The sequence below is a fragment of the Giraffa tippelskirchi genome, chromosome X (genome assembly GCF_054371585.1).
Source record: "Giraffa tippelskirchi isolate mGirTip1 chromosome X, T2T-mGirTip1v1.2.pri, whole genome shotgun sequence".
In the NCBI taxonomy this organism is placed as follows: domain Eukaryota; kingdom Metazoa; phylum Chordata; class Mammalia; order Artiodactyla; family Giraffidae; genus Giraffa; species Giraffa tippelskirchi.
This window is the reverse complement of record NC_137289.1, coordinates 98,704,085-98,719,440: the sequence shown is the minus strand read 5'-3', so window position 1 is coordinate 98,719,440 and position 15,356 is coordinate 98,704,085. Positions and strand designations below refer to the sequence as shown.

The 15,356-nt window shown below is 43.4% G+C and overlaps 1 protein-coding gene across 3 annotated transcripts; it reads right to left on the bottom strand.

Annotated features, from left to right (window-relative positions):
- Positions 1 to 3,053: 3,053 nt before the first annotated feature.
- LOC145536317 (uncharacterized) lies at positions 3,054 to 13,542 on the bottom strand. 3 transcript variants are annotated; one of them, XM_081565416.1, is made up of 7 exons: positions 13,308 to 13,542; positions 9,277 to 9,525; positions 8,784 to 9,002; positions 7,784 to 7,863; positions 7,170 to 7,308; positions 6,638 to 6,796; positions 3,054 to 3,166 (listed from the first exon to the last, which is right to left on the bottom strand). In XM_081565416.1, the coding sequence occupies exons 2-6, from the start codon at positions 9,410 to 9,412 to the stop codon at positions 6,684 to 6,686; spliced, it is 687 nt and encodes a 228-aa protein (XP_081421542.1). In that variant the 5' UTR covers positions 9,413 to 9,525; positions 13,308 to 13,542; the 3' UTR covers positions 3,054 to 3,166; positions 6,638 to 6,683. The 3 variants fall into 3 exon arrangements, with proteins under 3 accessions (XP_081421542.1, XP_081421543.1, XP_081421544.1); XM_081565417.1 differs by having other exon boundaries at positions 9,168 to 9,525; positions 13,308 to 13,513; XM_081565418.1 differs by having other exon boundaries at positions 8,784 to 9,521; positions 13,189 to 13,513.
- Between the last annotated feature and the right edge of the window lie 1,814 nt (positions 13,543 to 15,356).

Here is a 15,356-nt window from a genome sequence, read left to right as displayed (position 1 = left end):
GGGAAGGCCTCTGACGTTGACCGCGAGTAATATGTGAAAAAGACAACAGGACCTTCCATTCTGTTAGGAAAGGGGTCAATTTCGAGGGGACCCAAGGACACCACCTCGTAGGTGAGATAAAGGTCACAGCTTTGTCATCATCTTATCATCCCTGAATATGTTCTCTAGCAGAATCCTCAGCCTGTCTAGCTATGCTTCTCTCAACAGGTTTAACTTTGTTTATTCATTCCGTTGTTCATGCATTCTCTCCAAAGTATGTGTCAAGCACAAATTTGTGTGTTTGGAAAGAGAAAATCGACCTTTTCCTCATGGAGCTTACCTTCTCTTGGGATCATGTGGTCCCCAAATACAAGTAATTTATCAGGTGTTTGTAACTGCCATAATTAACATTAAATTGGGATAGTGAAATAGAGAGAGGGGATGATATCTAGAAAGAGTGGTCAGGGAAGTTCTAAGATTGTGACATTTGAGCAACAGCCTAGAGGAGATACCTATCTGGGAGAAAAGTATCCTAGATCCTAGTGGAAAAACTGGGGAGTGAAATCCTGATGTCTCCATTTTACTCCTGGGGAGTAAAATCCTCTCTTTCTCTAGAGAATGACTCAGTTGCCCATGGCCTGGGCCTTAATCACGCTCCCTTCACACACATCAGGGGCCTCTGCCCATCAGGAAAAGGACATTCTCCATTCCTGGGGAGGCTCATGCTGCACACAGGGTCCCTCACAACCTATCCTGCCCAGACTGCCCTCTTGCTGATCTCCCTGCCAATGACTGCTCTAATGGGGGAAAGAGAGGCAGGGATCTCTGCATTTGTGGTGGAGCCTCATGCAAACTGGTGAATGTGAGATTTCCCCCCAGCTGCTTGGAGGCTCAACTCTGTACCTTCCATGATCACGTCCCCAGGGAATGTGACCAGTCCATTCCATCCATCAGATAAGAAGCTGGGTGTGTGATGGGGAGACACAGAGACATACCCTGACAGTGAGTCAGCCATAGGGTCCCTGTGGCCCTGTGCCAACGCCCCCCTCCCACACTCCCTGGCCAGGGTTGTGCTGAGTCTTTCCCGCCTCCTCCAAGGAGCCCAAGCTTCCATCCAGTTCCTCCCCTCCTCATGAGCTGAGACCTTCCCTCTGCACTGGGCCTTGGGCGCCCATCTGCTAACGGTGCCCTCCTTGTTGTGGGTTGGGCAGATGGACTGAGAGAGTGTGTGTACACAGTTTTTGTCACAGGGCCCCTATCAAGGGTGGCAGTCATATCAGCAAGTATTTTTCTTAACAGGATTATTACCTGGGCTTCTGTGAACTGTGCATTATTACCCTCTCTGAGGATGGGGCCCCAAGCTTTTCTCTCTGTAGGGAGGCATGGTAGAAATCGTAGCAAATGTGACATCACAGGCCTGCTTCTAAGGCCCGTGAGAGTGGGGTCCATCCAGCCTCTCTCTTCAGACTGTTCTCGTGTGCAGATATATGAACAGCTGAGAGGCCCAACCCTCTGGACACAGACCCCCCCCCCCAAACAGTTCTGAGATTTCATGCCCTGGGACAGAGATCTGCAAACAGTTTAGAGTGCTCATCCTGGATGCCAACCCAAAACAGCTCTAATAGGTCACACCTGAGGACACAGATGCACTCCAGCTCAGAAATTCCATCTCTGGCTTCAGATGAATTAGGATCCCTAACAGAAACAGCGTTGCTCACAGCCAGTTCTACAGGGGTAAGTTGTAACCTCTGCGATCCCTGAATGACACTGCGTCATGAAGGAATTCTGGGTGAAAAACAGGAAGAGGCACACAGTGCTTTGGACAAACTGGCCCTTATTTAGTCACACGCCATATCCTCAGATATGCAGGTGACACCACCCTTATGGCAGAAAGTGAAGAACTAAAGAGCCTCCTGATGAAAGAGAAAGAGGAGAGTGAAAAAGGTGGCTTAAAACTCAACATTCAGAAAACTAAGATCACGGCATCCGGTTCCATCACTTCATGGCGAATAGATGGGGAAACACTGGAAACAGTGTCAGACTTTATTTTTGGGGGCTCCAAAACCACTGCTGATGGTGATTGCAGCCATGAACTTAAAAGACGCTTACTCCTTGGAAGGAAGGTTATGGCCAACCTAGATAGCATATTTAAAAGCAGAGACATTACTTTGCCAACAAAAGTCCGTCTAGTCAAGGCTATGGTTTTTCCAGTGGTCATGTATGGATGTGAGAGTTGGACGGTGAAGAAAGCTGAGCACCGAAGAATTGATGCTTTTGGACTGTGGTGTTGGAGAAGACTCTTGAGAGTCACTTGGACTGCAAGGAGATCCAACCAATCCATCCTAAAAGAGATCAATCCTGGGTGTTCACCGGAAGGTCTGATGTTGAAGCTGAAACTCCAATACTTGGGCCACCTCATGCGAAGGGCTGACTCATTGGAAAAGACCCTAACGCTGGGTAGGATTGGGGGCGGAAGGAGAAGGGGACGACAGAGGCTGAGATGGTTGGATGGCATAACCGACTCGATGGACATGGGTTTGGGTGGACTCCAGGAGTTGGTGATGGACAGAGAGGCCTGGCGTGCTGCAATTCATGGGGTCGCAGAGAGTCGGACACGACTGAGCGACTGAACGGAACTGAACTGAATCTATATTCAAGACAGCAAGCTAGGAATAGAATGGAACTTACTCTGATAAAGTGTATCTACAAAAAAGCAACGTAAACAGGTCGAAATGCAGAAGATTACTCATTTCCTATCGGGAAAAATGCCGATTATCACCTGCTTTAGTCAAGAGTATTCTGGCTGGTTTGTTCAATCCTGCAAAATGAGGAAAGGTTTAAGGTTTAAGCCAGTAGAAACTGTTGATATTCAAATATTATAGTATATTTTGAAAAGCAAAAATAATCTAGATCTAAATTTGTGGAATTAATATGCATATTTAGAGGAACTGTGGAACAGAAAATCTATATACAAACATTCTATCTCTACATACATCCTCAACTAGGCCATAAAAATCACAAACCATGGATTTTCAATACCATTAAATCCTCGGGGATAAATGTAACAAAAAATGTGCAAGGAGAAAATGAAACTTTATTGACAGAACTTTAACAGTCAAATATACAACATAAGAACAGCACAGATGGCTTCAGTCTATCTTCTTTCAAGCAAATCGTCGCCCTTCACCTATAATATATACATTAAAAAAGTTACTTAGCAGAAATTTCGATGACAGGAGAGGTGTACAGAGTTCATCGCAGTTGTAGTTTTATAAAGTGGACTAAAACAAGAACACTACGGGCGACCCTTTGGCTTACCTTCAGTTAATCCTCTCTAGAGATTTTATAGGCTTTTCAAGCGTATTACCAGTATTTTTAAAAACACACTACCCTTCCTAGTTATACAAGAAAATAAGGACACTGAGTTCAGAACAAATGAAATCAATTGAACCTATCAGAAGGTCGTTTTCAGTAGAGGGCAAAACTGTGTACACATTCAGTAAAATATCTAACAACAAAAAACACCCTAAGAAAAACAAAATACACAAAAACTAAAACCAAAAAATCCCCCAAAAGTATCATTGAACTGTGTTGGTTTGAAATAATATTCCGAATATAGGACAGCTCAACAGTTGTTATCTCTGTTACTGCTTAAGTGAAGTAAAGAAAAAGGCCAGTAGTACATTTGTTTCTTCTCTACTGTGGAAGAGTGTAGAAATTTTCATTTGTTCTAATTCATCCCTGATGTGGTTGTTTTAAGTCAGTTAAACATTTATCCCCCTTTTTACTTGTGGCCCTCTTGTAATTCTAAATGTTTCTTGTCACCTTGGAAAGCATTCCAGTTGGTATAATAAATTATATGGGGACACTAATTTTCAGTCATTACTATCACTGGCGACATCAACATGTGAAGCAGAAATAGGACTTTCTCACAGCCACACCAAAAGAAGAAAGAGAAAAAGGAGAGAAGAAAAGAAACGGGAGAGCTAGAGGGAGTATGAGTGAGAGAGAAAAGCAAGTAGGAAGAGAGAAGAAAATCTGGAAAAGGAGATTTTTTGGTTTGTTTCTGAATGACAATGGCTTTTGAGAGACAACTCTGACCAATTTCAAAAGTTCATCCACGGTATCTTGTGATGTTTACTTATTTAGTTACTCTGGGCTATGTTAAATAATATTTCTTTTTCTACCCTATTAGACACATCCCATCAATATTCTAAAAATATGTGAGTTCCAGATTATACTCTGTTTTAATTCTGTAATCTACTGTTAGTGTCTTGTTCATATTTCTTATTAGGTATACTTGGGCTTTGTCCATTTTCTTCACAATCATGTAAACTGAGAGGAATGGACTGGCAATTTGGGGTTGGCAGATACAAACTATCACATTCAGAATGGATAAACAACAAGGTCCTACTATACAGCACAGGGAACTATGTCCAACCTCCTGTGATAAATCACAACAGAAAAGAATATTAAAAAATGTGTGTGTATATATATGTGTGTTACAAAATTATGTAAATTACCACATTGTGTTTATCTATTAGTTGAGTTTATTTTCCTCTTCCTGACGATTCATACCTGTCTTTTATTAAGTATCTTTTTCTTTTTCCGTTAGGTTTATTCTGTCGCTCTTTTTCTTACCTGTTTGTTGGGGGTAGGATTTTATATTTATGTACTTTATAATTAATGTATTTTTCTTTTTAAATACCACACATATTTAGGGCTAAGATGTTTCTAAGAGAACATTTTAATCATGTTCTGTAGTTACTTGCAAGTAGTCTGAAAGTTGTCCTTTCATCTACATGTTCTAATGGAATGGAACAAAAAGGTAAAGTGAAAATATTTAGAAGGCTAATACACAGTAAAATCTTCCCTAACCATGAAGTTCTTCCTGTAAAATTAGAACCATGCAATTAATTGTCAGCAATCTGGAGAACACCTATGTGAAAGATACTACGCTGATTACGTGGGAAGAACTAGAGTTACAGACTTTAACCTTCAAAACTTTTTAAACTCACGTATCAAAGAGGAAAAATAACATATTTGATATAGTGAGAGACGATTATATCGTGAGGCTCAGATTTTTACTAGTTCCTTAAGAGTGAGAGTTGGGTGTATGGCAAAAACCATCAGAGTAGTGTAAAGTAATGATCCTCCACTTAAAATAAGCAAAAAAACGCCCCCCAAAACAGACCAAACATGGGGGCAGGTAGTGTGCTTAGCATATGTATCTCACTCACACCTGCCTGGAATATCACTGACTAAATGCACTCTCTCAACTTGATCAGCCACAGAAACAGGAAACTAGACTACCTTTTGCCATTTTATTATTCAGTCATATCATGCTTCAATGGGGAAAGGATTTAAAATGCAACTAAGTTTCCTAAGAGCTAGAGAATTCAGAATTTGAGAGAATTTAACAAACATCAAGCAGAATGTTGGCTCATTTTCTTTTTTAAAAAATTAATTTTTTAATTTTAATTGGAGGCTAATTACTTTACAATAGTGTGGTGTTTTTTGCAATACATTGATATGAATCAGCCACGGGTGTACATGGGTCCCCCATCAGAAAATGAAATCTCAATTCCCCTGTTATAATTTGACTCTAGATGATATTTTATGATAAATCAATCAAGAAAAACAGAGTATTCTTGTATGCATTCCATCGAAGGGAATCAGAGAGTGCAAAAATCAGCATGGAAAAATTGGCATTTTAGTGTATCTGTTCTGAATTCACAACTTAAATGAATAAAGTTCAGTTTAGAAGTTAAGGGATTTACCTGAATCACACACATTATGTTAAAGCTGGTACTAGAACCTACTGAGCATATTTCATGTAAACTGATATTTATTACAAATGCATTCCGTATTTGTTACAAGCAGAAATTAGAAAAGAACCTGAAAATTATTAGCTGTTGCTTAAAGTACTTATACTCAAGGAAAGAAAACGGTTTCCTTTTGAATCAGTTCTATTGAGAAGGATGAAACTGGAGCCCATTATACAGAGTGAAGTAAGCCAGACAGAAAAACACCAATACAGTATACTAATGCATATATATGGAATTTGAAAGATGGTAACGATAACCCTATATGCGAGACAGAATAAGAGACACAGATGCATAGAACAGTCTTATGGACTCTGAGGGAGAAGGTGAGGGTGGGACGTTCTGAGAGAATAGCATTGAAACATGTATATTATCATATGTGAAACAGAACATCATTCCAGGTTCGATGCATGAGACAAATGCTCAGGGCTGGGGCAGTGGGATGACCCGGAGGGATGGGAGGGGGAGGGAGGTGTGGGGGGGTTCAGGATGGGGAACACATGTAAACCCATGGCTGATTCATGTCAATGTATGGCAAAAACCACTACAATATTGTAAAGTAATTAGCCTCCAACTAAAATAAATAAATTTATTTAAAAAAAAAAAAAAAAAGGAAAACGGTTTCCTATTTTCAGTTCGATATGGCTTTGATCCTGTCTCTTTATTGGAAAGTCTGTAAGTCAGGCACTCAGGCATCTGGGATGTGAACTATCTTTCAAAGAATATGTGAATTCTATTATTAAAATAATAGTAATGTTCCCTCTATATTATTAAAGATATAATATTCTGAAAAACAGAAACCACATAAATTACTTTCTGAATGGATGACATACCTGCTTCTGGCATTTCAACAGGCTGTATATTTGACGCAATCTCCTCCTAGACATCAGGACCATCTCCACCTTGACCCCCAGTCTTTGCCACAGCCAATTCCGGGAGATCAATTTCCAGGTAAGGATCATTAAAAAAACGCATCAATTTAGGTGTAAAACCTACAATATAAACAAGGGAATGATGATATTCATTCCCTCAGTGTTATGAATTAAAAGCCTTAGGTTAGTATGGTAAAAATGTGATGAGTAAGAAACTCAGGAGCATTATTCCAGGAATGTTTTGCTGGAGAAAAAGGAAAGCAGAATTTCCCGAAAGTCATTACCATTTTCCTTTTCCAGGGTTGTCCTCAGACAACTTAGATGCTCCCCCGACTTCTTTGTCTTGAAAACAAGGGAAAATTTCACCAACCACACGAACCTGCAAACTATACTCTCCTCAGTTTTTCAGGAACTGTCTGAAGTCCTTTTCTAATGTTTCCTTTCCTCCACTCACTGGGTATGTCTTAAGGCAGGATGCACTGATACACTTTACCTTGACAGGCACGCGGCAGCTTCTCTTCACCACGATCCACTGGATGCTCTTCATGTACTTCCTCCTTTGCAGGTGTGATATCATGAATTTCAGCTGGTGGTTCCCCTTGTTGAGGTTGCTCAACACTGGGCTGCTGGTCCTAGTAGAGTGGGCATGCAAATAAAAACTTTTTGTTGTTAATACATCTAATAGCATAACTATACATAAGACACAGATGTATCTGATCATAAGTAAACCTAACAACATTTTCCCAACACAATTCTATGTACTTACTTTTAATAAAGTTTCTCTTCCCACAGAGAAAAGTTAACTCCCATAAGAGTTACTCAGAAAGACTTTGGAAGCTATTTAACTCTATGTTGGGATGGAAGTATGCAATCTGTTGTTAATAAGCAGGAGGAGGGAGTCACTGGGCACATTTCCAGGGAATTTAACAGTATACTCATCCAGGCAACGCCAGACTGTAATATATCTGGATCAATGTTCCTTCCTAAGACACACTGTCACCCTTTATCAGCATGAAAGACCTTTATCACTGCATCTGTACTACTTAACATCATTTTCTCAAAAATAAACTTCTGCTAATAGAAAACACCAAATGGTAAGGTACTCACAACCACAGGTGCATCCAGCTGGGAGGACTCTTGATCTATAGGTCCCAGTGTTGATGCCACTTGCCCACTCATATTTCTCCCTGAAAGTAGAATGTTGTGATTTAGAAAATGTATTTATGACTAGAGCTATATTTGATCACTTTTATGGCCATATGTTGACTTATTACTTTTTTAAAAAATGTGAAAATACTTTCAAAAGAAAACGATGGTTAAGTATGAGTGTACATGCATTCCAATCACACTAAATACAGTTACTAGAAAAGCCATTTTTGTCTTTGCTAAGCTGGCAGAGAAATTACCTTAAGGTACACAGGAAGGCTCAATTTTTGTGAGGAAGTTTGATTTCACAACAGAATTCTCCATTATGAAGATATTTAGTGAAATACTGCTAAGAGTTAAAAATTCAGGACTATTCCTTTTGTCACACCCCTATTCACCAGACGTATCTCCCCAGCTCCCTTGGAATTCAGTTGGAACAAGAAGGCTCAGTCTTTACAGCCTGACTATGGCGATTTTCTCAGTGTCTGGGGCTGAAGTGAGTCTGCATGCAGAGCAACCGGTCCACGTCTCCCTTGACACCTTATCACAAAACCCGGGAGACAGTCACAACCCACCCCCCCCCACCCCCGCGGTCCGGTTTCTAGGCCTTTCCTTAATCGCCCACCCCGCCCCCTGCCCAGGTCCCACTGCCGGCCCCAGATTCTGTGCTCTGTCGTCAGTTCCAGGGCCCCAGTGAACCAGATATTTCAAATAGCACTCCCAAGTCTCCCCCCCGCCCACCATCACCCGATCCCTCCCTCTTCTGCCCACCGAGCTTCCTCTCCAGCCACCAGGGCAAGAACTATGGCGTCACGACACCTCTGAAGAGCAAGATGACGACCTCGAGGGCCTTCCTCCTCAAAGGCCCGAAAACGCGCTGCCCGACCCGCCCGAAACTCGCTGGCTCCCCCTCACACGCTCGCACACATCAACTCCAGACAGGACAGATCTGTGGACCTACCTGGTGACTCGCAAGCAGTGAGAAGGAACCGGGACTGAGTAAACACAACCGCCTCAGGCCCAACGCTCCTCACAGAATGCGCGCTACTTATGCGCACCAAGGCGCATGCGCAGTAGCGGGTGTACCTGCACACACTGCGCATGCTCCCTGAGTTCGGCGTGTGCCGAGCACGTTGAGCTTTTCTCGCTACTGAGGTAGAGTCCTGGAACCGCAGGGTCTCTGGAGGATGAGAAAGGGGGTTGAAGACTATCTTTTTTTCCTTCCAGTGCAGTCTTTCTTACGCATCCACAAACTGTGGTGATAGGTAGTCCCAGGTTACCCTTAGTGGAGAATGTGTCTCAGGAAGACATTTATGACAGGAATAGACATTACTGGTTTGAATACCTATTTTTATACATGCTTTGATGAACCATTTCCTTCTCTGCTTCTGGGTTTTCCATCATGCTTGCAATGGCTTTACTCACTTCCATAGAATAGACACAGAAATATGTACCTCCGTTTCCATCTGTTGCTTGGAGCATTGCACATTTATATCTCTGAACTGGTAACTGATTTCTCAGAATATACCTCTGGTTCCTGTACAATATTGTTCTTTTAGCATCGGACTTGACTTTCACCACCAGACACATCCACAGCTGGGGGCTGTTTCCACTTTAGCTTAGCCTTTTCATTCCTTTTGTAGCTATTTCTTCACTCTTCTCCGGTAGCATATTCTTCTTATTCTCAAGAATTTCGGTACTTCCTAGGAGTTTTAATTTTAGCCAATTTTACCCAAGAGAAAGGAAAACATATTCACACAAGGACCATTACTAAAATATCCTACTCATGTACTCCTAATAGCCAAAACCAGAAACAACCAAACTATTCAACAACTGGTATGTAGATGAAAGAAAAAAGAATATACTCATGCATAAGAATACTACACAGTCATTTCAAAAGGAACTCCTAATGCATGTAACAGCAAGGATGCATCTCAGCTGTGCCACTGAGAGATGTCAGACACAGAAGGCTATGTGTTATATGATTCCATGTCAATGGATTCCTGGAAAAGGCACAACTATAGGCACAGAAATATATCTGCGGTGGCCAGGGTATAGGAATGGAGGAAGGAGTCTCAATGCAAATAGCCCAAAGGAGCGTTTTCAAACGAATGGGGCGTTTTCTACATTTTTGCTGTGGTAGCATTTACGCAATGGTATGCATATGTGAAAACTTGACAAACGGTAATGCTTTAAAGCATTGACTTCTATTGTATATAAATTATATCTCAATACCTCTCACTTTTTTTTAAAAGGAAAAGGAACTTTTAAGTATGTAAATACTGGTTATTGTATCCATCTAGACCATGAGCTCATAAACATAAAAATCTTATTTGGAATTCTTTCCAGACCTGGCCAACTTCCAGGATTTCCCATGACACCTTTGTACCCTTATGACAGGACACAGAAACTTGGTCTTAACCATGTTTACAATTCCCTCTCCTTCACTTCAAGTCCATATTCTTGCTGAGTTCTGTCACTTTTACTTCGAAAATCTCTAATGCATCTACTTTTTCCAAAGTCCACCGCATCTGCTCTAGTCCAAAGCCTCCCTCCATTTAATTGTCAACCCCCTTGAGTTTGTGTCATACCCCTTGGGTTTGTGCATCAGAGAAAACAGACAACCCTGTCACATGCTGTCAGTGAAGACAGCCTGGCAGTAGGGAAAATAAGACCATGTCTCTGGTCCAGTAGTGCCTAGACACGTTGTCCATGTCAATCAGAACTGAGGAATTCTTGTAAAAAGTGCAGATGCCATGATCTACATTCAGTGGATCTCACTCAGTGCGGCTACAACAGTGCCCTAGAATCTGTGAGATTACACTATACTTGGGAAACTTTCAGGGACTTTATTAAACCCCTTTGGTAGCGAGACTCAGCAAAATAAGGGAAAAAGAGATCGGAACAGATATTAGAAAAAATATATAGATAATCGACAAAACCCAAAGCTGGCTCTTTCAAAAGGTCACTACGAATTCATAAATTTCCACCCAGAAGAATAAAACAAAAGCAAGATAACTATAGACAAAACTTACCAATATCAGGAAAGAAATAGGTTACAGATTCCACAGAAATTAAAAGGATTCTATGAATAAGTTTATAGTCATAGAATAACTACATCTGGCAATTTAGGTGAAGCGGAACAAACTATCAAATTTCAGTGAAAAAGGAACAGATAACCTATTTTAAAAGCAAGCTTGTAGTTGAAAAATTCACAGAAAAGAAATCTCCAGCCCCAGGTGGTATCCCAGGCACAAAAGAGAAGGGGAGGGAAAGAAAGGGTAGGGACAGGGACAAAGTAAAAAATATATATCTATATATCTATATATCTATATATCACTCCAATCATTTAATCAAGGTGATTTGGGCCAAATCCAAGCAATGTGATGAGACCATTCATTTTTTTTTCTCATTGTCCTCCAGCTTCCCCTTCCTGCCTCTCTCCTTTGCCCCAGTTCCCTTTCTCCTTCTTAAGTCCTGCCCTCCATCAAGGGCAGGCAACGATATGAGGCATGATTCCCACATTAAAACTGAGGTACGCTGCTCGGCTGACATTCAACGTGGATGCTATCATCCCTGCAGCTGGTACACTCAAGTTCTCTGTCTCTCCTGACGGACCAGAAGGTTTCACTCCTAATTTCAGGTATAGGTAGGAGAGAAGGTGCAGGGCACATGTTGGAGCCTTGAGTCCTTCATCTGTGAAATGCAGATGACCACAAACTGGGGGACAAACAGAAATAGCAGCACCAGGCCCCTTTCAATGAGAGCTACGTGCCAAACCCAGTGCATCACAGGACTCCTTGACGTTCAGGAGCACGCCAAGTAGATTTCCATGCGAGGACTGTTGCATTTGTTGTTCCTTCTGCCTGGAATGCTCTTCCCTTAGGTAACCCCACGACCTGCTCCCTCACTTCCTCCAGATCTCTGCTTACTTGGCATCTTTCAGGGAGACTTTCCCTCATTATCTTGAAGAAAATCATAATATCATACCCACATACACCTTTTCCCCTGATCTAGCAATATCTTTCTTCATAGTGCCTGCCACCCTTGATTTACTTACTGACCACCAAGTCTATGCAATGAGAGACTTGGTTAGTTTTGCCCTGTCCCAAACTCCTCCAATAGTGCTCAGGTCTATGGCAGGTGCTCAGAAAACATTTGCTGAAGGACAGTCTGGAGGCAGGCCCTTTAAACACATTGCTAACATGCACAGGTACCCTCCAAGATGGGCACTGGCCCCACTGTATTAATTATGATACATACTGAGATTTCACGAGACAAGTGATACACTCAACAACACACAGTCAGCATGTCAGGTTCCCGGCTTCAGAATCATATCTGCCAGCTACCAAATCCTCACTTCCTGGACAGAGACCTCACAGCCAAGAACGTAAGAGGTTTTATTTCTAACACGAAGACTTCCAACAGCTCATAGACAGCCAGAGACACCAAAAAGAGCTCACTGAATCTCTGCACAGAGAGCACACAACTCGAGTCTCAGACGCTCAAACACAACAGAGACCATAACCATACACGCTGTGACAGAGACCCTGCAAACAGTCCAAAGTCTTCCAGACAGAAACAAATGAGAACTGCACAGATGCTTCACATCATGGAGACTGACTCCCAAACCATGCGGACACTTACCGACCTAATACAAACCCTCCTAAACGGAAAGGCAGAAGTTTTAATAACTCAAGAATATCATATAATCTTAAGACAAAGTTCCCAGACAAAGGAAAAATTTGCAACCTCTGCATAGAGCCCCAGGCAGCTGATCCTTTACACCTTTAGACTAACCCATCCTTAAAGCAGCACAGAGGCATCACAACTTGGAACCCAGAATCAAAAAGCTCAGTGATCTCACATTCTGGGGTGCAGACTCCTAACACAGAGATCTCACACACAGGGACTGAGAGGCAAGAAACCTCCAAAGATGCACATCCCGGTATACAGGCACACATCCTAGAGGCTTTGTATTATGGCTCACAAAATCCACTCACATCAAATGTCCCATCACTCACAATTCCGCCCAAAGGCTCAAGGAGATCAAATGTAGCCAAACAGCACCCGTGTTGTCACACGTAGCAACACACAATCCCAAGGTGCCAGATACAGTATACTCTCCAGGGAGAGACACCAAACTCAGAGACCTCTCCCTGGACATGAATTGCGTGCATTTGTGTGAAGACCGTGCGCTGCCACAGGATCCAGACTGAGCGAGAGCTAAACAAGACTGAAACGCAGTCACCATGCACGGCCAGTGACCGCGCCAAACCTCGCCACTAACCAGAGCAGCTATTCGACCCCTTTGGGAAAAGCAATAAAACTCGGAGGAAAATTGCATGCTCTGCATCGTTGCGCACGCTAACGCAGGCGCACGCGTATACACGCGCCTCTCGCCCTCAGTTCCAGTTCTGTGCCCACAGTGCCCGCAATCACGCGGTGACCAGTCACTACCCAGAAAGCTTCTCTGACGCCATACCCAAACCGACAGCAGGTCTCTCGCTCCGTAGTCGTCCCACCAACGAAGGGGTGGAGTTGGAAAAGAGACGAAGAAAGTTTCCGCTGAATACCAGTGTCCACTCGGATTCGAAAGCAGCGGGAAGACGAAGAGGAGCGAATCGGGATAGACCCAGAGGCGCCCTGAGCGCCGCGCCTGGGAACTGTGGTCCATGCCTGACGCGGTGTAAGGGGGCCCTCCCTGCTGTGGAACGCCCTCTCCCAATGGTACCTTCCAGAGTGGGGGGGGTCTTACCGCTTCCCCTCAGTGGTATATCCCAGGACAGAACTGTTTCATCTCGCGCGCCCCTTGCTGGTGGGATTGGGGAACAGCAGATATAGATGCCCGGGGACCATTCCAGGATGATCCGCCAAGGGCGGAAGGGCAAGGTTAGGGTGAAAACCCCACAGATTGCTGCCATCTTGGACTCAAAAAGAAGTCTTCATAAACTGAAGATTACTTGTCTATAGTGACCACTGTCGTAACAAAGAGCATTGAAAGCATTTTATCTATGCTGCGCATCGTAGTTGTTTGAGCTTTCCTGTTTAAGGCAGAAATATCCAGCCACAGTCCCCCAGTGGGCAGGGTAAGTAAAGCTTCCGACTGGAATCTGAGGTCCTGGCGTGGGGAAGGCCTCTGACGTTGACCGCGAGTAATATGTGAAAAAGACAACAGGACCTTCCATTCTGTTAGGAAAGGGGTCAATTTCGAGGGGACCCAAGGACACCACCTCGTAGGTGAGATAAAGGTCACAGCTTTGTCATCATCTTATCATCCCTGAATATGTTCTCTAGCAGAATCCTCAGCCTGTCTAGCTATGCTTCTCTCAACAGGTTTAACTTTGTTTATTCATTCCGTTGTTCATGCATTCTCTCCAAAGTATGTGTCAAGCACAAATTTGTGTGTTTGGAAAGAGAAAATCGACCTTTTCCTCATGGAGCTTACCTTCTCTTGGGATCATGTGGTCCCCAAATACAAGTAATTTATCAGGTGTTTGTAACTGCCATAATTAACATTAAATTGGGATAGTGAAATAGAGAGAGGGGATGATATCTAGAAAGAGTGGTCAGGGAAGTTCTAAGATTGTGACATTTGAGCAACAGCCTAGAGGAGATACCTATCTGGGAGAAAAGTATCCTAGATCCTAGTGGAAAAACTGGGGAGTGAAATCCTGATGTCTCCATTTTACTCCTGGGGAGTAAAATCCTCTCTTTCTCTAGAGAATGACTCAGTTGCCCATGGCCTGGGCCTTAATCACGCTCCCTTCACACACATCAGGGGCCTCTGCCCATCAGGAAAAGGACATTCTCCATTCCTGGGGAGGCTCATGCTGCACACAGGGTCCCTCACAACCTATCCTGCCCAGACTGCCCTCTTGCTGATCTCCCTGCCAATGACTGCTCTAATGGGGGAAAGAGAGGCAGGGATCTCTGCATTTGTGGTGGAGCCTCATGCAAACTGGTGAATGTGAGATTTCCCCCCAGCTGCTTGGAGGCTCAACTCTGTACCTTCCATGATCACGTCCCCAGGGAATGTGACCAGTCCATTCCATCCATCAGATAAGAAGCTGGGTGTGTGATGGGGAGACACAGAGACATACCCTGACAGTGAGTCAGCCATAGGGTCCCTGTGGCCCTGTGCCAACGCCCCCCTCCCACACTCCCTGGCCAGGGTTGTGCTGAGTCTATCCCGCCTCCTCCAAGGAGCCCAAGCTTCCATCCAGTTCCTCCCCTCCTCATGAGCTGAGACCTTCCCTCTGCACTGGGCCTTGGGCGCCCATCTGCTAACGGTGCCCTCCTTGTTGTGGGTTGGGCAGATGGACTGAGAGAGTGTGTGTACACAGTTTTTGTCACAGGGCCCCTATCAAGGGTGGCAGTCATATCAGCAAGTATTTTTCTTAACAGGATTATTACCTGGGCTTCTGTGAACTGTGCATTATTACCCTCTCTGAGGATGGGGCCCCAAGCTTTTCTCTCTGTAGGGAGGCATGGTAGAAATCGTAGCAAATGTGACATCACAGGCCTGCTTCTA